Source organism: Rhinopithecus roxellana, chromosome 4 (genome assembly GCF_007565055.1).
Source record: "Rhinopithecus roxellana isolate Shanxi Qingling chromosome 4, ASM756505v1, whole genome shotgun sequence".
Taxonomy (NCBI): Eukaryota; Metazoa; Chordata; class Mammalia; order Primates; family Cercopithecidae; genus Rhinopithecus; species Rhinopithecus roxellana.
In genome coordinates this window covers 103,085,383-103,106,766 of record NC_044552.1, presented here as the reverse complement: position 1 = coordinate 103,106,766, position 21,384 = coordinate 103,085,383, and the positions used below count along the sequence as shown (strand labels likewise).

General features: G+C 38.9%; 1 protein-coding gene across 1 annotated transcript in view; it reads right to left on the bottom strand.

Moving 5' to 3' along the window:
* The window catches only part of GRM1 (glutamate metabotropic receptor 1), a 155,625-nt gene that overhangs the window by 76,869 nt on the left and 57,372 nt on the right, over positions 1 to 21,384 (bottom strand). The window contains exons 4-5 of the mRNA XM_030929607.1: positions 8,955 to 9,201; positions 3,715 to 3,883 (exon numbers count right to left, since the gene is read on the bottom strand). Of these exons, the coding sequence (XP_030785467.1) occupies positions 3,715 to 3,883; positions 8,955 to 9,201 (416 nt within the window). The remainder of the gene's footprint in view (positions 1 to 3,714; positions 3,884 to 8,954; positions 9,202 to 21,384) is intronic.

Sequence of the window (21,384 nt, the reverse complement as noted above, 5' to 3'; positions counted from 1 at the left end):
GCACAAAACTGTTCAGATTTTATCTGTCATCCCATACTCTCTTTGGCTGCACTTGTGTCTTGGACCCTTGGCTATCAACACTCGGAGAGTTCTAGACATTGCTGTTATGTCTGCTACTGCAGTCTCGACCACTGCTCCTTCATCTCTGTCATCTCTAGTTGTCTCTCCCTCCCTTTGAGTAGGCTCTGTGCTCCAGAACTGTCCCTGTTGGACTCACCGTAGCAGGACCCAGGCCAGACCATAGGAGACCCACCTAGGCTCTCACTCCTCACATTGCTTCCAGAATCTGAAGAAGCGCTGTGTTACAGGGCCTGGGCTCTGGCTTCCTCAGCAGCTGCCTGACGGGATCTGGTGATGTAACTTCCTGTGAGCATAAACTTTGGCCACACGAAGCAGAAAAGAGGATGAAGTGAATACGTTCATTCCTCTCCTACCTTCCTCCAATAGTCTGAATAGCCTATCCAGAGACCTCTTGAGGCAACGTGATTAGTTATGTGCAGTGAAGCAATCTCCTCCTCAATAACGTGTCACCTTGTTTTGTTTTGCTTTCCCGCATCCTTCCATATCTCACTTCCCTTTCCCCCTCATTCTTGTTTCTCTAGGATTGAATCTTCCATTAATGTATTAGCAATTAAGCCTTGCATAGTTAGTAGGGTTCAAGGGAACCTGAGCTAAGATACTTGTGAACTACATTTTCCAGGATCTCTTGCCAGTTGTCTTCTGGATGGATTTGGTAAAGTAAGAGGAACTAATGGGAGGCAAAAGAGAAGGAGAAGAGAAAAGTCAGGGTGCCCTCACTCTCCCACTTCAGAGACAGCTCAGAGGTAGTAGCTATGAGGTTTCCCTGGGTCCTTCTAGCTCTGGAGTGGGAGTAGACACTGCTGTTGGTCACCTTTGAGTTGCCTCAGTACCCCATTTTACTTTGGTAACCATTTTCTTCTGTTAAATTTCCCCTTGTAAACCATCTGGCGTGGGCTCTTTATTTCCTGACAGGACACTAAGGTTACACACAACAATAAAAAGTATTATTTTATTTACCTGTGTTTGTGGTTTGACTGTGATATTATATTTATAAGATACATTTGTAATTCTAAAAATCAATAACACAAGAAAACTGGGTTTTTGACAAATTCAAAGGAAACGATCATAAGAAAGTTCTATGGGTTATCAGAAAAGACATCAAATTATTATTTTAGCCGTTTAAATGGCATTTGATATTTAAGACAAATAACCCTTTCCTAAAGGCTGTATTTCCCAGTTAATACAAATGTATGTCCTACAATCACCTTGTAAGCTGTCTGTTTCTCTTATATCTTGACAGTGGCTACTGATCTGGCTGTATGCATCCTGGGCCTGGTAGGTGGCAAATTAATGATGTTAGAATGTGCATAATATTATTTGGTAAATGGGACTCAAATTTTATTTGTTTCCATACCTCCCAAGGTGCTTATGAGAAACAAAAGAGACATCCCCCCTTACCTCCACTCCATGTTGGTATTGAGAACACGCACATTTTCTTTCTGCAGTGTATACAATTTTCTAAAATTGGCCCCCAGGTGCTTTGCATTTATAGTGAATGCTCTGTAATGGCTCAGCAACAACTTCTGGGATTTCCTTCGATAACACGCATGGGCATAGTGTAAACATGATGGCAGAAATACTTCAGTGTCTAGGTGCAGGGACGTATGTGGACAGGCTTGCCCCTGAATTGGGGAAAACAAAGGCCTCTCCTCTGGAAGGTGTAAAGGGGAGCACACGTGGTATGTGAGCACCCATTCATGGCCACATGGCAGTCAGAGTAACAGTAAGGAATTGTGAAAGGGAGCTTGAAAGGACAGCAAATCCTTGCAACAATTTGTTTTTTCCTCGCCAGGTTTTATTTTTTCCATATAACCTGCAAAACTGAAGTTTGTAGTTCCAAAAACTCTTTCCCAGCCATTGTCTGCATAATAACCTCAATGCTACACCCACACTGGAGAGACAGCCTGAGCCAACATGTGGCATCCTTTGGGTGGCAGAAGTGCATGTGCTCAGGGCTTCTGTCCTCTCCCCACCTATGACTTCAGTCCACAGATATCCTGTTTTTTCCCACTATCTAGAAAAGATGATGCAACCAGAATGCCTTGGTCTGGAATCTCATGATAACAGGCAAGGAGAAATTTGGGGCCTCTGGATTTCAGAGAACATACCTTATATCATCAGCAGCCTCATGTGGAAATATTCCACCTAGACAGGAATCAACCCATACATACTACTTTTATACATTCTTAGACTATTGAAATACTTCTGCACTGCTTGGAAGCTAGCAGTGTCTCCATATCTCCTGAATCCCCCACATGACCCCAGCCATGTAGGACACATTGGCCAAATCTTCCCATAATCCACCAATTCAAAGATTTACCATAGCCATGGCATGAGGCCTCCAATACCATGTCACAGTATGAGAATGGAGTCTATGCTGATTGACTGGTTGTCATAACAACTATTAAATAATTTAATATGACTTCTGCAGAGAAGGTACAAGATACTTAAAACTAGCATGATTCATCTCAGAAGTTTGTTTCTTTGTCCAAGTGACTAGAGTGACTGAGAATTTGAGTCCACCAGGATAGCTCTTCTCAGCTGCCAAAAGATGTTACAGGTTGCAGATCATGCATTTTCTTTAGTCAGTTGAGATAAAGCATGTCCAGCCTCTGTCTAAACTTAGCATTATATGACGAGATTCTTGCCCTGGGGAGCCTTCCGTGAACTTATCAGAGAATCTCTCCTGCATGCGTGGTTTTGCAGCTCCCAAGCAAAGAATGGCATGGCGACAAGTCAGCATGGTGGGAGCCAGAGCCTCATGCCTGATCTACCCCAGCTCCAGCTGTGCTGTGAGACATTTACGTGACAGCCTGTCTGTGCCTCAAGATGAATCACAGAAAATTAGGGATGCGAAAGACCTATTAGGTCATCTAATCCATATCCTGCCATTCATAATCCCTCCCCTATGCTCCATTTCCTAGTGCATCACCCAGTTTGGTTTTAAATAGCCTGGGATACGGAGAGTGTATCCATGCTTTCTCCATCAAGAAGCCTCTTTAGCACACCCAGCTGAGGATTTGATGCTTGATTATTGTCATTTTCTATATATAGTGATGTCATAGTTATTCACTTGCCCCACTCCACCCTTCAAATAGCTACTGAAAATAGTGAGAAAGTGGGGACAGTCTCTTGTATTGAAAAAAAAAATGCCAGTCTCAGAAGAAACAAAGTACTTGGTAGAGAAACGGAAAATGATAACCAGTCTGTGTTACCTTATTTCAACTTCTGGTATTTTAGTTATTTGCTTATTTAGCATTGTTCAGCTTCTGCTTTCTTTAACAATAGCTAGAACTATGACTAAGCACTATTATTGGCTTTGGTTTTCACATTTACTTCTGTTTTTGATTTTTAAAATTTGATTACTCATCTGTTTCCTGCCTAGATTGTATTGAAGATTCCAGCCCATCATTGTGATTCAAGTAAAGACTATGCAAATATTCTAAGAGTTTACCCACTCTGTTTCCTAATCTTTGTCTTTTTAGTTTTACCGAAACTCAAGAGACAAAACTGTAAGTGTGGTACACCCCTTCTTGACAGTCATGTTTTTAAAATTGTCTGTGTTGTTCTTTACTAATGTCCAGGCAGCCGACCTCCTCACAGATAGCATGCAAGAATGCATTTGTGGCTTACCTTAATCTGGCCTTTTAAGCAAGGCTCACTGCACACAGACCGCACCATTCCACTCTTGTTCATCTGGATTTTGTAATCATCAATGTTCAGCACTCCTTCATGCCAGGTTCCAACGTGAACATAGTCATAGCGATTAGCTTCAGTGTACTGCAGATTCATGATATCATACCTACAAGGAGCACAACGTGCATGTCTTATAGAATATAGACATAATGTAGAAAACAAAGAAAGTTGGGAAGTAGATAATAATAGAAATAAGAGAACAGCTAGAATCATCTTACATCAGGTACTGCCAATATTTTAGTTTATTTCTTATGTTTCCTTTGATTATCTCAAATATGTATATCCCATTCTTCAATCTCTGTGTATCGTCCATATTCACTAAAAAATAAATTACTCTTGTACTTTTCTCTCTGCTTATCCTCCAAAAAATAATATTATGTTTGCTAAATTGATCATGTCCTTCAAATTATTGTTTACTAAGTTATTCTTTGAGTAAGTATCAGTAAGAACATTAATTTTTTATTTGATTACTTTAATCCAAATTTCTTTTTCACATTCAATTGTCATTTTCATTACACTGTATTAAAAGGGGTGAGTTTTATCAAACCTGGAACCTTTTTTAAGGTGCTAATAGAGCAAGAAATCTGAGAAAGGCATCTTTAATTAATAAGGATATTAAGGATTTAATGTCTTGTGCACTGACATTTAAACTAATCTCTTCCCTGATTAGGATAAATATTTTTGAAACCAAATAACTGGTATCAGTTATTGCAGTTATTTGAAATGCCGGAACACTACACAATGGCAAAACCGACGCTTAGAACTCTTCACTATAGTAATCATTTCACTATATACATACAGTATATCAAAACATCATGTTGTACAGCACACACCATGTATGTATATGATATAGGACATTCTCCGATGCAATCTAAAGGACACAAGATCTAACATCGGAATGTACAAGCTGGTCTCTTTTCTAACATTTTAACAGTAGATTTTACTACTTAGGAATGCCACTAAACTCTTTAAGCCTCATGTGATTCTTGTGGAGATTTATTAAGATAGGCATGTAAAAAACTGCTTTATAATCTGGACAAATGCGCTTGTCCTATGGTCGAAATGCTTATGTTCACCCCCTTCCATTCATATGCTGAAAATCCTAACCCCCAAGGTGATGGTATTAGGACGGGCCTTCAGGAGGTGAGGTGATTAAGCCATGCAGACAAAGTCCTCATGGATGAGATTAGTAAAAGCAGCCTTAAAAAGCTTTCTTGCCCCTTCCACCACACAAGGAAACAATTAGAAGGCGCCATCTGTGAACCAGAAAGCAGGCCCTCACTAGACACCAAATCTGTTGGTGCCTTGTTCTTGGACTTTCCAGCCTCCAGGACTGTGAGCAATACATTTCTGTTATTTGTGAACCACACAGTTTATGATATTTTGCTATAGCATCCCAAATGAAGAAAGACAATCTATAAGGCAATAGCATGATTTCATTCCTATTTCTATTACTATTAATGTCCTAAAATACTCTGGTTATTTTCATTACTATATGAATACTGGAGAACAACTTTGTACTGGCATAACCATTTATGTCTCAGTCATGGGAACTCCAGCATTCTTACATCTCCTTTCCATGTTGCTGTTCACTCTGTAATTAATGCTGCAGTTTCCCAAAGCTGCATGCTTGGTTGCTCCTTACTAGTTTTGCAAAGTGGGTTTCTTTTCCGCAGTACCTATGCAAAGTGCTCATCCTCCTAGAGTAGAAGATGAATCATGAACTCTTGCTCTTTTTGCTTGACTGAAGGAAATGGCAATAAATCAACACATACTCTTCTTCATCAGCTCTCTTCATCCCTCTCCCATCTCACACACTCCTGCCTAATCCCTCCTGCAATTATTTCTCTCTAAACTGACTCATGCTCACAATCCCTCTCAGCCTACCACTCCAGGAGGCTACAGCCAATCAAACTAAGTTGGCATCTGAAACCTATTGGCTGTATCTAGCCTAGACTTTTATTATTATTATTATTATTATTATTATTATTATTATTACTATTTTATCTAGACAAGAAATGTCAGTTGATTGGCTTTTCTGCCTGTTCTTAATTTGCAAATGCATTCTGTCACCCAAAGGGTAGCTAATGGCTTCTCCACCTCCAGATTCTTGCAATTTCTACAAATAGTTGTCCCCTAAAAGAAAAGGGTACTCTGAGAAAGTAAAGAAAGCTCTCCTTTGCCAGGTAAACAAAATGCACTTAGAATGAGAAGAGAGAATGGTACTCCCAGAGCACATTTTTCATCTCTTTGCTGTGTGGACTTTTGACTAATAGAGAGTTATTATCCCTCAGTTGCTAGACATACCAGAAAGTTCTTCAGAGTATCTTTCTGAGTGATATCCAAGTGAGAATTAACTGTGGGCTGCTGGCTCACACTCATCCTGTTGATCAATGACACTAATCTACACCTCTGATATCTTTCCATTTTAAATTCATTAGAGCTATAGAACCTCTTGTACTGTTGTGAGTGCTTGATGTGAGTAATTTCCATTTTCATTTCCAGGAATTTTTGTGTTTTATTTCAGATTACGTTATTACAGCTTCTCACATACTCACAAAGAAGGCTTTGCTACAATGCTGGCTCTAGAATGTCTTTTTCCTTTAAATCAGTTTCCAAAGACTTTATTTTAGCTTCCTCATTTGCTTTTTCATAACAGAAATCAGTTCACACTTCATTAGCATTTAGAAACAAAAAAAAATTCACAATATTTTGGTATAAAACACATTTTTTAAAAAAAGTCCCAAAAGCTAGGAAAAAAACTATTGAAAAATATCAAGGGAAAATTACTGACTTCGTTTTAAAAACCCTTCCTCATACTGCGTGTGTTACTGAACACTGCCTTTTCTTTTGACCCCAGGGTTCCTTCCAGGCATGTTGGTCTTTATTTTGGAATTTTTTATGCTATAAATTACATATTCACAACATCCTCTCAATGCATTCAGTTTACGTTGTGTGATGATTAACTGAAGTAATTATAAGCGGGACCAAAAGCATGAACACTGGTATGACAGGAGGAGGACGTACAGGGAGATTTTCGAAACAGAAATTGAAAATGGATTATGCTAACCAATTGCAAGCAAAAGGATATGATCCCTAAGAAAAGACCCAGGGGAAAGCTTAAGTAAGATCTGAATATTTAATTAAAGATGGAGAAGAAACAAGCTAAAATTATGCACCTACATTTTAGATAACTTGTAAAGAGACAGGAGTAAACTTGAATTTATGAAGTATCAAAAATGCATCTGGCCTTGTGCTAGGCACATTGTATGCTATCTTTGGGAATCATTTAAGGAAGGTTTACATTCTAATTCTGAGCCCTTACTGAGCCTAGTGTCCAGTGGAACACAGGATGAAAGAGGGTTTACAGACGCAGGTAGTCAGTGTTCTGAATCTCAGACCCACTTGTTCCTCCCGGTACCACTTCCTTGAAGCTTTTCACATGCCCAGTTCCTGAATTATTCCATCTACCCCACTTGCATTCCAGTCAAAACCTGCTCCCACCTAACTAGCAGCTTGGAAGAAATCTGATAAATTGATCATTTTAATTGCTGACAATGACTGATATCATTTATCCTTCCTAGAGCTGTCAGATTTTAACAGGGAGAATCCAGTTAGCTCTCAACAAGGTACTCCCTAAGTGCAGGACTTCAAGCTGACAATAAAGAGATACATGGAGGCTTATTTAGGGTCAAACAGTCCCTTACAGTACTTCTGAAATGACATTAAGAAGGTTGCCAAGGTCGGGCATAGTGGCTTACACATGTAATCCCAGCACTTTGGGAGGCCAAGGTAGATGGATCACTTGAGGTCAGAAGTTCAAGATCGGCCTGGCCAACATGGTGAAACCCCATCTCTACCAAAAATACAAAAAAAATTAACCAGGCATGGTAGCACACACCTGTAATCATAGCTACTTGGAAGGCTGAGGCAGGGGAATCCCTTGAACCCCGGGGGCAGAAATTGCAGTGAGCCGAGATTGCGCCACTACACTCCAGCCTGGGCAACAGAGTAAGACTCTTTCTCAAAACACAAAAAGAAGATTGCCAGCCATGTTGCTTATTTTAGGATCTGCTAAAAGGCAGTGTGATGCTGCCTGATTAGAAGCCTCAGAGTGAGAGCACTTGCCTCCACAGCTTGCAATCTGTGGACATTAGGTGAGTTCCTTAGTTTCTCTGATACCCAGTTTTATTATCTTTAAAAGAAAGACAATGATCCACCTACAGCAATGAAGATTACATGATTTGATGTTCCACTTGAACACAGCATATGCTTTTCTAAAAAGCTCTAAGTCTGGGACGTCATACACTGAAAGGTTACAGGGCCTATAAGGCCCTGGGCTTGCTGAGTGGCAGCCAAACTGAAGGCCTTTTTCCTTCCTCCTGAAGGTGTTAATTCTTCTGCCATTCTGATTATGCCTTTCCTAGGAAATTGCGTATGAATGAACACAACTATTCTTGATACTAACAAAATGTCCTATGTACCAATTATGCTTGAGCTAACTGGTAGTATCAAAACAAGTATTTCAGAGCAGACTGTATGTAAAATGGCTTGGAGAGGATTTTATGCATATACCTTGGTTTACTTTTTATCTGCTTTTTGTTTGATTAATTCTTTAAAAGCCATAGGGACTCAATTCCAAAAAGAAAGTTGTTTCCTTTCTTGCTCCAGATGTGTTAGCAGAAACCTAAGTTAGCCTGAGGAGAAGGGAGACATATATGCAGGACTTAGTTCTCTTTGCATATTGAGCTCTTTAACCGGGTGTAATAGTCAAAATATTTCATAACCAGAATGGTATATAGTTAATCAATCAGAAAGATGCTGGCCTGGTACTGGCAAGGTCTGAGAGGTCTCTGCTGGCCAAGTGTACTTTCTTTAGTTTCCTGGGCTTGCAGGGATGTCCCAAGCATTCTGGAAAAAGGGTCAAGTGATAGCTGAGTAAGGGGGTGGCACTGGTAGAATACTGGGTATCGGGTGTTGAAAAAGAAGTATTTTAATATTTTAAAAAGTAGTGTGGTCTTTGGTAATTTCATCTATTATCCCTGGACTTTTTGTTACCTAGTTGTATCTATCCTCACGACACCCAGAAACCATGGAACCAGATGAAGCCATAGTTGCCATCTGTCTGGCACAGGAAGGCTCACAAGGTTGTTTAGATTCATTACTGAAAAGATTACCTTCCAGGAGCATCTCCTTTCTCATCAAACCACACCTCCTCTCCAGATACGCCGATGAATGAGGACTTGATGAGGAAGTCCAGGAGCTTGCTGCCGTCGATGGGCTTCATGGCATCGCAGAGGCCCACATGGCCAGGGCAGAGGGCATGGTGCATGTTCTGCAGCCCATGTGCCATGGCATAGATGGCATTGATGACAAACCCCATCTTACTGTCCTGGACATAGTTTTCTTCTAAGCTTTCATTGCCTGTAACAATAAAAATACGTCACTACCAAGGTCACAATAATAAAGACTAGGCTCCTAGGTTTAATTCTCAAATGCTTTTGGGGGTTCTCAGAGGAAGGGAATGAGCAATGACACTGGCAGAAGCCAAGCCCACCTGTGCAAGCTTTGAACTTGTGGGTAGCTCTAGTGGATTCCACCTGCAAATGGTTTATTCAGTTTTATTCTCTCTATTCAATAATGGTTTTATGAGATATAAAACAAATTCCAGAGAGGTGAAAATAAAGGACTTTCAAATATTGTAAAGAAATCCTGAAGGAGTAATGGAAATAACTCTTATTCCCCCTTTGTTTACAGGAATTTATATTAAAAATCTCCTATATCATGGTACTGAAAAAACATTTTTTATTCCTTCATGAAAATCCACAGTTTACAGAAATTCAGTTTATGCATTATCTAAACCATGGTATTTTCTTTTGGTGATTCTACTATTTTTTTCATTTCCAGGGCCACAAAACTCCAGAGTTAGAACTGGTCAGTATGAATCTCTTCTTATACATGGTCGATGGGACAGAAATATTTAAATCAGATTTGCTAATTATTGGAAACTCAAGTAAAATGTTTCTTGATGAAAGAGTCACACTACACATTAATTTTAGCCTTTAGATTTTACCTGTGAATTTCAACAAGCCTGCAATCAATTCTACCTATGTCACAGGTGATCAAAACCCCCCTACTGCCAAGCAGGTTCATAAGAATGGTATTGTGTTAGATATAAGCTCCATATTGGAAGTCTAGACTTCAGGACATATATATGGATGAGAAATTTGGGGACCAACTGGGTTGCTGAAATAAAGGTAACAGGTTTGGAAAACAAAAAATATATTTGGGAAACATCACTGGCATAATTCAGAGACTTTAGTTGATTCCTGAAATTTGCTTCTCTCTGCAGTGAACTTTTCCTCCCTCATTTGACTGACAGTGGGGGGTTGATGTGATGTGTGCTTGAAGTACTAGAAGGTGGGAAAGTCAGCAATTTAGCTGCATATGGGGTTGAGAACAACATGGGGCTCCTCACACTCCCTGCTAGCTGCCCTCTTTGTTGCAACCTAAATAGGTCACTGGACACTAAAGTTCCCAGGCTAAGACTAGCAGAGGAATATTTAGGAAGTTAGACAGTTTGAGTCTTTAGAAGAAACGGTGAAGAGTTTTGACTTTGATGTCGAACTTGGGACAAAAATGGGCACTTTTAAAGAGTTCTATTTAAAGGCCTATCTATTTAGATGTAGTCAAAAGTTTGAAAAAGATTTACTTATATCTACCCTGAGAGTGAGATATAAAATACCCAGGCTAGGTTAAAGGGGAAGAAGATTAGATTTTAATCCATTTTCGAGCTTTTCGTGATAGGATATTGTTAAAAGTGTAATTTGCTAAAGCAATATTTTCCTGATTGGAAGGAAATTTTCCAAGTGGAAATGAGGAGTAAGATAGACAGGAAGGGCATTTTAAAATCAAACCGCACAAAATAAGTATAGAAAGTTATATAAGAAAGAAAGCAAAGATCCTCTTTCCAAAAATTGCAGAGTCATTTAAACAGAGTAGCTTATGTCTGTCACCCAGAACCCATGGCCATTTTTGTTGGTTTTCTTTCTCTCCCTCTCCAACTTACTGGGACTATAAAAGAGGCAAATTTGTGCCACCTGCCTGGTAACTCTTAAGCAAGCCCTTATAGGCTCGTCCAGAAGACCAAATGCTAAATATTAAAGCTACTAGAATCAGAGAAATTGCCAAGAGTTAAAGAAAAAGAAAGAAAGAAAGAAAGAAAGAAAGAAAGAAAGAAAGAAAGAAAGAAAGAAAGAAAGAAAAGAAAGAAAGAAAGAAAGAAAGAAAGAAAGAAAGAAAGAAAGAAAGAAAGAAAGAAAGAAAGAAAGAAAGAAAGAAAGAAAGAAAGAAAGAAAGAAAGAAAGACAAAAACTGAGTGGCAAAATAACCTTCAAGACAGCAGTCCCTTAAACGGTCCTGGTCAATACTAAAACCATCATCCAAAGTGGAGTCATTACAGCCAACACCAGGATCAAACTGTAGAAAAATATCAGAAGAAACACACAACATACATTTACCAAATGTTAGGGACAAGTCTTATGGACACTGAGTTTGCTCTTTCTGTTTTTTATAACTACTATTTAAGATTTATTTTTCATAGATAAAAAATTATGTTGGTGTCCCCAGTACAAATTTCTTAAGCCAGTGCCAATGGTTGTCTAGTGGATACTTCATTCATCAGCACTGAGACAGGAACTGCTCTCATATATCTGTGAGATCAGCGTTTTCCCTTTGATCCTCATTTAGGGTGATCATATAACTTATGACTTGGGTCATTTTTTAGAGTGAAAGTTAGTGTTGACAATAATTATTTTGAGAACACAGGTGTAAACAAGGCAAACCAGGCAAATTGTGTCATCTCTCTTAAGCCAGGTGCCTTCTAACTGTGTCTTATCTTCTGAGGTTATTATGGGTAAGATTAATGTACAAATATGTATGCATAGACACATGTAAACATAAGTACATAGATTTATACATATGTGTATACAAACAATAGTCAGTAGAATGTTATTATTTTTTAACTAATTTCACACATCTAATTTTTAAAAGATTTGTTTGACAAATATTTATTCATACCTATGATATATCTGGCACTGCTTTTGTCAATGGGGTATTATGTAGACAAAACATACAGGAATACCTGATGTCACAGGACTTAAATTCTTGTAAAACGCTACAAAAAATGTTTTTAAATTAACACAACTAAGAAAATTATGTAATAATTACAATCAAATCAGTGTTACATAAAAAAAAGAGAGAACAGGAAAGAAAAAGTGGGTATGTTGAGACAGTATCATGTTGATCAGTTAGAGTCAACTTCACCAAAAAGAGGACCATTGAGTGAATAATGGAAGAAGAATAGGGAGTGAATCAGGCAAATATCTGGGCAAGAGCATTTAAAGTAAAGGCAATAGCTTCATATCTACAATAATAATAACACGGCCAGGCGCGGTGGCTCACGCCTGTAATCCCAACACTTTGGGAGGCCTAGGCGGGTGCATCAGGAGGTCAGGATATTGAGACCGTCCTGGCTAATGCAGTGAAACCCCGTCTCTATTAAAAGCAAAAAAAAAAAAAAAAAAAGAAAAAAGAAAAGAAAAGAAAAGAAAAGGAAAGAAAAAAATTCGCCAGGCGTGGTGTGGTGGCGGGCGCCTGTAGTCTCAGCTACTCAGGAGGGGAATGGCATAAACCCGGGAGGCGGAGCTTGCAGTGAGCCGAGATTGCCCCACCGCACTCCAGCTTGGGCGACAGAGCGAGACTCTGTCATAATAATAATAATAACAATAGCTACCACTTCTTGAGTGTTTGTTATACACAATACTTAATAAATGAGCTATAATGCTTACCATAATCCTGCCAACTAAACATTAGTCTCACTATTTTACAGGTGAGGAAAGCATGTGGTATAATTTGGATCCAAACGCCTCCTCAGTCCTTGTTCTTCCTGTCACATTTAGTGGCAATGCAGGGGCAGGTATAGAAATCTACAGAGGAGACACTTTTCTGGTGACAGAGGACAGGGCATCCTTCAGTGCCCTGGCATCATTGCCAAGCCTGGTTTAGGACTTCTTTCTGGATCATTCCAGATGTGCACAGCTCTCTCTCTGACTGCAAGTACTGGCACCCAATCTACCAATAGTAAACGATGACAAAGAAGCCCATTCTGTCAGTGCCATATAGAGAGGTGGGGAGCTAGATACATGCTTCCGCGGAATATTTGCAATGTAATAGCTCACACCCCTTTCCAAAATAGACACAAAGTTTTTGTGTTTGTGTCCATCTGAAGTGAGTACCTGTGCTCTCTTACTCTGCCAGTTCCCTGGCTCTGTACACCCAAGGGGGTCTTACTGTCAGGAAGAACTCTCTTCAGCTACTACCTCAGTCTCAGCCCTGCTGGCCCCAAGTCTAATAAACTAGCATGCAGGGACATGTGACATAAAGTTGGAAAGTCATGTGGCTTTTACAGGGCCATTTCCTTTACCACAGCAACCGTCCAGATAATGTTGTAAGGGTCTGTTATTGAACAAACAAAATCTACTATAAGATGCCCTGGCCTCTAAAGATCCTATATTTTCATGGCTAGTGAATAGAGAATTGTAAACCAATAACATTGTCACTTGGTGGGAAGGTGAAAACACTTTGGTTTCCTGGGGTTTAGTGCCTTTTCATAACACTTGTCTCAGAGTTATTAGTGAGAAGGAGATTTTATGAATCATTTTCTGTGGTACGTTAACTATTTGGGACCACTAGGATTCACTAAACCATTACTTTTTGTAATATGCTAAATGGAACGAAATAATTGCAGTTGACTCTGTTTATTTACTTTCAAAAGAATACCTGCCTAACTGCTTCACAGTGGGTAATGAAAATAACTGCCTTGGTTCTAAATAGTAATTGTGTTCTTATTGTGAAAGCTCAACAAGGACTATAAACTGCTACCTGAGTGCAGCAGCACACAGGCTCTCCATGGGGACAGGAACAGAAAGGGTAGCCTCTGAAAACAGGACATTTATGGTGACTGGGAGAAGGGTCAGCAACTCTATCTGCTGTCATTTAGGATGGTTTTTCAGCAGAGTGGTGAGGCAGAAAGAACTCTGGATGAGGCACATGAGCAGCTGGAATTAGATACAGTTCTGCTATATCATATCAACAATGTATTTCTGAGCGCCACAGCTCATGCCTGTAATTGCAGCAGTTTGGCTGGCCAAGATGGGTGGATCACCCGAGGTCAGCAGTTCAACACCAGACTGGCCAACGTGGTGAAACCCCACCTCTACTAAAAATACAAAAAATTAGCCAGGCATGGTGGCAGGCACCTGCAATCCCAGCTACTCGAGAGGTTGAAGCAGAATTGCTTGAACCCATGAGGCAGAGATTGCAGTGAGACAAGACTGTGGCACTGCACTCCAGCCTGGGCATCAAGAGAGGAGCTCCCTCTCCAAACAAAAAACAAAAAACAAAACAAAAAAAAACAATGTATTTCCAAAAAGCCATGAAGGTTGGACAAGGGTCTTAACCTCCTTAGGTCTCAGTTTCCTAATATATAAAATAATAAAATAATGAAGGGGTCATATTTTTCTGTGGAACAGAAATGGATAACATAAATGGATGAAGTTATCTTCCTGAAGATCTCTTCCCCCCCTAAAGTTTTATAGTTTGTTCCTCCAATTCCGCATTTATTGGTACTTGGCAAAGCCATTCACACCACTGTGTGAAATAGGTTCTATTAACACCATTTCGCAAAAGAGAAGACTAAAGGGCAAAGCTAAGTTATGGGTGGGGAGGGACACCCTCCTTTCCCTTCACAAAGGGAAACAGACTATCGCCTTTTTGTAAACAGACTCACATTAATTTCTGGAGCCTGTCTTACTTACTAGGAAGAGAGAAGTGTTTCTACTTATTGGTGGATTAGAATAAAACAAAAACAAATAGAGGGCATGTTCAGCTCAGTCTTTCCTCTTATTTGGAACCAGGCAGTTGACTCGAAGATTCGGATTGGCTCTTCATCCTTCGGTAAATGTGGACTGTAGTTGTCCAGTCATATCAGTGACTGGACGGGTTAATCTACCTAGTTTGGGGATCAAGTACTCAAAAGTCTATTGTGGGCACATATCAAAACCATGTCCCCGATCCAGTTTTGTCTTTTGTTTATCAGTTAGTTTTGTTTTTCATTGAAGTATAAATCACACATAGTAAAGGGCAGAAATCTTTATAGGTCAAAAAGCTTTTTACATATGTACACATTCATGTAACTGCTGCCCAGGTCATGGTATGGAGCATTTCTAGAAGAAAGTGTTCATTTATTTAGTTTTCTTAATTTATCCCAGCAATTTTTTTATTTATTTTTCAGTGTGTAGGCTCTATGTGTTTGATTTTTCTGATGCTACTATAATTGGCATATTTTTATTTTTTAATTGTTTGTTGCTAGTATACAGGAATACTGTTGATATTTGCATATTAACTTTGAATCCTGCAAGCTGCTAAATGTACTTATTAATTCTAATTTTTTATAAATTTCTTTGAATGTTCTATGTATACTCACAAGTCTATTCCTAGGTCTACTTCTTATTCGGATCTAAATTTGGGAAAGAAATACATTGACTGGCCCACTAACATCCCGGAGGTCCTGAGTTCAAGGTCACAGACTTAGCAAGGACAGATGAGGAATTCGTATGCAGGCACTCTCTGTTAGGCAGCACTGTGCACGCATGCAGCAGCCCTACCCAAATAGTGGAGCAGTCCCATTACAGACAGCAGGACATTCGTTAGCAAAAATCATTAGCTTAATTAATGCTTGTTCTGAGTTCTTAGTAATATTGTGCCCATTTGAATGTTCAGAATTAAGAAATATTGAAAGAATGTTTAGCTCAATAAAGTACCTTTGTTGATGCCTGTTTGATTTCGTTAATGCAACCCCATCACTACACACGTAGGTCCAGTGGTACCTTTCCAAATCTAAATTATTAGCATTAACTTCAAATTAAAGAACGGATACCACAAATATGATTCTATCTCCTCATAAAGCAAGGAAGCATTTGGGGAAACAATGGTAAACGTGACTCCACCTGGAGAAAATATTCTTCTGATTTTTCGACATTTGTAGCTCTCCACTGCTTATTTTTACCTGACAGAATTATATATTCAATGCTTAATTTGATACAATCTCAATTCAGATCGAAATAGAAAGGGCTGTAATTATTTTATATTGTTAAAATATCGAGCAAAGAAAATGAAGTTCGTATTCCTTTAAATTGCCTGATTCTTAGATTTACTGAAGGAAGATTAATCAGGTCATTTTTTAAATGATGACCTCAAAGGGATAAAGTGCCCTCAATTTTGCTTGAAGGCCTGGCTGCTAAAGTTTCTTTATGCTCTTCCAGGGAGAATTTGAGATAAGATTCAGAACTGTCTAGCCTTGCCTGTGCCCAAGTCTAGGACCTGGGAATTGTTTCTTCTGACACTATATTTTACTCTTTCCCTAAAGGGTTATCTCTGCTCACATCATAGAAAAATATAACAAATCCATTATTTTCTATTCAGTTTATTAAAATGTAAATTAACTCCTATGTAGGATAGAAGAGAAGAAAGAAAAGCTCATTTAATCAAGCACATGTTATTATCACTGTTATTATTAGTTGAATTTCTATTGCTTAACCCCACCTGGGCTTTACATGTGCAAACAATACAGACACTTTTCTAAATGCATCCTTCCAATCTATTGTTAAAACAGAAATTTCTCATGTGCGTGACACATAAACAGCAGGCTCTTCGCAAATTGACAATAATGTATGGTAGATTTTGATTCTCTGAAAATACAATTGCATTTAGCTGATTCATATTTCAAAAAATCATGGTGTATCTGGAAAACAAATAAGGGCAATCACAAGGGTGTTAAAGTGATGCCGAGGATCAGTCAGTAACAGTTGAATTGTGGGGTTCTTTGTTTCTTTAAGAGAGAAAATAAGGGCTGCTTGCTGTGTGCCTTTGCTGTTATTATTGATCTGGCTCAAAACAGTGTTTTGGAGTTATAAACCACTCCCCCTGAAGTAACTAATCTTTGCATGTCTGCAGGAGGCATTTGGCAGGTAATCATAGAGACAGAGTATGCCACAGAGAGCTGACTGCTTTAGCCAGTGTGGAAGTTAGACTGTTTTAAGAATCCATCAGGAACCAATTCCTTACTCAACAACCTGCTGGGTCAGAATCCTTGCCAAGCCTATTCCTCTTGGCCTCTCCCACACTCTAAGAAGGCAGATATATGCTCATAGGACCACCTCTATTTATTTATGGGTGACAGGAAGGATGCTTTCCTTTAGATATGTAAGGAAGCTTCAAAGTTTATGCTATTATGGACAAGCAATGGTATGTCCTTTCTGAGTATCTCTATTTTCATGCTGCAGTGATTTAGGCTGAGCTAATAACACAAAGGGAATAATACAGAGCAAAATACAAGAGCTGTTGTAAAAACTCTACTTATTTCTGGCCTGTTTCATTAGGGTCTAACGTAACATCTTCTGCTAACCAATACAAGGTCTTGCTTATCACAAAAACAAAACCATAAATGTTATATGGCATTAACATTATAAATCTACTTTTATGATTGACTCCTGATGAATGCAACAAAATACCTATAACTTGACAAAATGTTGCACTTAAAAAGTCTATTTTAGGACATATTACAGAGTATCCTTCAGCCATTTTCCTGGAATTAATATGCCAAGTAAATGAAATGGAAGCATGGAACAGAAGCTGCCATGTTCTGAACAGACTTTGTGATTTAAATATAGGCCATAAGGTTTACTACTCTATCAGCAACACATGGGAATAAGATATACTGTGGATTTTTGACTGGGCTTGGTGGCTTACGCCTGTAATCCCATCACTTTGGGAGGCCGAGGTGGGTGGATCACCTGAGGTCAGGAGTTTGAGACCAGCCTGACCAACAAGGAGAAACTCTGTCTCTACTAAAACACAAAATTTGCTGGGCATGGTGGTGCATGCCTATAATCCCAGCTACTAGGGAGGCTGAGGCAGGAGAATCGCTTGAACCTGGGAGGTGGAGGTTGTGGTGAGTTGATATCATGCCATTGCACTTCAACTTGGGCAACAAGAGTAAAACTCCATCACAAAAAAAAAAAAACAAAAGAAAAAAGAAAAAAGAAAAAGAAAAAGATAACACTGCAAATTTTTGTTTAAGGTTCATTTCTTCAGGGCACTATTAGTTGGTACTTTATGTAGACTTATCAACCCAGTTAAATGATGACACTCTGTCCCAGTGCTGTAATTGTGAAGATTTCTTGAATGTTACCTTTTATGTGGTGTCTCCCAATAGCATCTCTTCAAAGAGTCAAATTTAGAATTCCTAAGGACCTAATAAAAACTCATGGCTAGTGAAACTTCAGTCAATATCTATCCCAGAATTTAGGAAGATTAATGTTGTCAAGAGCACACAGGCAAGGAGGTAGCAGTAACATCTGTTGATAAAACAAATGTAGGGTCCAGACTTCATGCAAATCTATTTGGATATGTCAGCCACTCTGCTCAGGTTGTAAAGGGCATATTTACAGAAACAAGAATGACAAATACAGACTCTACAATAAAAAGGATCACCTTGAGAGGTCACAGTCTGAGCAAAATCTATTAAAATTACACTCAGGAATGACGTATCAGCACTGCACTATGGATAGTAAAGTTGTCTCTCATGGGGTATGTGTTAATAATTTTCAAATAGCTACACATACATATATGAAGACTGAACAAATAAATGAACAGCAGGTGTTAGAAGCCAGCATTTTATCACTGTTGGTTTGGGAGGTTACAAATAAGCAAAAGGAGAAAGCTAGAATAAACCATGTGGTACAGAAAAAAGGTTGTTGCAAACATCAGCATGAATTTAAATTTTGTTTGGTATATAAACTGATAAACTTATACAGAAATGATTACAGATACATGTTTACATGTGGTCTGGCGTACATATATTACCTACTTCTTTTCATGGAATCAACAACACTCCGATAGCAGTAAGCACACCCAATGCCCAGATCTTGGTTTCTAACACAATTCTTCAATAAAAGGGATCAGGACTTTTTGGAGAAAAAAAATAATGTGTGGTGCAGGTGAAGGAAATATACAAGATGAGTGTAGAGCACTTTGTAGTGCCAGAAAGCGAAGAAGTGCTCAAAAAAACAAAACAATGGAGGCCAGGCACCATGGCTCATGCCTGTAATTCCAACACTTTGGGAGGCTGAGGTGGGCAGATCACTTGAGGTCAGGAGTTTGAGAACAGCCTGGCCAACATGGTGAAACTCCGTCTCTACTAAAAGTATAAAAATTAGCCAGAAATCACTTGAATCTGGGAGGCAGGCAGAGGATGCGGTGAGCCGAGATTGTGCCACTGCACTCCAGCCTGGGCAACAGAGAAAGACTCCATCTCAAATAATAATAATAATAATAATAATAATAACAACAACAACAACAATAAATAAAAACAACAACAATAACAATTTAAAAAATGGAGATATGTCAAAGGGACACAAGAGCCAACTAAAAGACTGCCAACCATCAGAGCCAGAAAAAATCAAGTAACAAAATAAAAAGGATGATAGCGGATTATAATCCAATGTATAAAATAAACACCCATGCTGATATAAATAAATGATTAAGTAAAAAACAAATGCGAGGCCGGGAGCAGTGGCTCAAGCCTGTAATCCCAGCACTTTGGGAGGCCGAGACTGGCGGATCACGAGGTCAGGAGATCGAGACCATCCTGGCTAACACGGTGAAACCCAGTCTCTACTAAAAAAATACAAAAAACTAGCCGGGCGAGGTGGCGGGTGCCTGTAGTCCCAGCTACTCGGGAGGCTGAGGCAGGAGAATGGCGTAAACCCGGGAGGCGGAGCTTGCAGCGAGCTGAGATCCGGCCACTGAACTCCAGTCTGGGTGACAGAGCGAGACTTCGTCTCAAAACAAAACAAAACAAAACAAAAAAAAACAAATGAGAGATTAGAGACAAATCTGTACAGGAGAATTTCAAATAATTTATGTAGATACTCTGTTCTCAACAGGTTGAAACATAACTCCCCATTCTTTAAGTGGGTCGTACACTGAGTGACTAGCTTTCAAAGAGCATAGCACTTTTTTTTAAAAAAAAGAAAGGCATAAAAAGTAAGTTTATGGTAAGTCTGGTAAACACCACCTTAGCCGAGTGATCAGTGTTAACATCATGAGTGATAAATTGATTATATATACTTGAGAATGTCGCTTTATCTTTTGGCCTCCCTCTCCCTAATCCTAACTGAACTATGAGATATAAGCTAGCCAAAGTCAAACTTAGGGACATTCTACAAAATACCTGACCAGTACCTCTACAAACTCTCAAAGATATCAAAAACAAGGAAAGGTTGAGGACTGTCACAGCCCAGGGAAGCCTAAGGAAACAAGGAAAACAAATGAAATGTGATGTCCTGGATAGAATTCTGGGAGAGAAAAAGGAAAAAAAAAAAAAAAAAAAAGATGAAATCTGAAAAAAATAGAGTTTAGTTAATAATAATGTATTAATGTTGGTTCATTAACTATGACAAATGTTATGTGGCAATATAGGATATTAATAATAGGGAAAGCTAGATGTGGGATATAAAACAACTCTGTGCTATCTTGGCAACTTTTCTTTAACAGTATTCTAAAATGCAAACGTTAGTTTTAAAAATATGTCCAAGAACTAGTCTAACATCTGACCCAGTATCAGGTAATAAGTGATAATGTGATTAAATGCTTGCTCTGTGATAGGAGCTCCATTAGGTGCTTTACATGTGCCATTCTATTCATTTCACAAGGACTTATGAAATGGGTGATAGGACTAACCTCAACTTATCGATGAACAATCAAAAACTAGTGGGTCAAATAACTTGTCCAAGATCACACAGCAGGATGTGGATGTGGCAGTCACTAGATTAACACCCAGCCTGCCTGACTCTACAACTCTCACTCTTAAGTATGAGGTACTTCTGTCTCTTGCTTAGTTACTGTCCAGGAGTAACATTATACTCAGCAAGCTAATGGGAAGATGTGATATTTGTTGCAATATTAATAAATGTTTGTGTGTGCAAAATAAAGTTTGTCCCTGATTGCAGACCATATGTAATCTATAAAGAGACTTTCCACAACATTGTATCACATGTAATGTTGCTGTGATTTATTTCACAGGAATGATGTTAATATAGAGACAGAATTTTTGCATAGCTCTTTATATAAATGCTTTGTTCATCACTGCATAGAGAAGGTTAAAAATCAACAGGCAAAACTAATTTGGAAAGACGCTCACCACTAAAAGTCAGTATTATAGATTCTACAACCCTCAGACCAACACAGCCACAATAAACTATTAACTGATTCCCTAAGGGTTTGTCTGAGTTCCCAGACTATTACGTGGTCACTTCTGAACATAATCGTTGTTCATGCACTTAAAAAGCTTCAAGTGCGCCTTCTCTTCTAGGGGTAAATACACAAAAACGGTTAACTAAGACTCTAATTAAATGAGCGGCCCTTGAGGCAGGCATACAGTCATGGTTGTTGATATTCGTTTAGAGCTCAAATAATAATAACAAA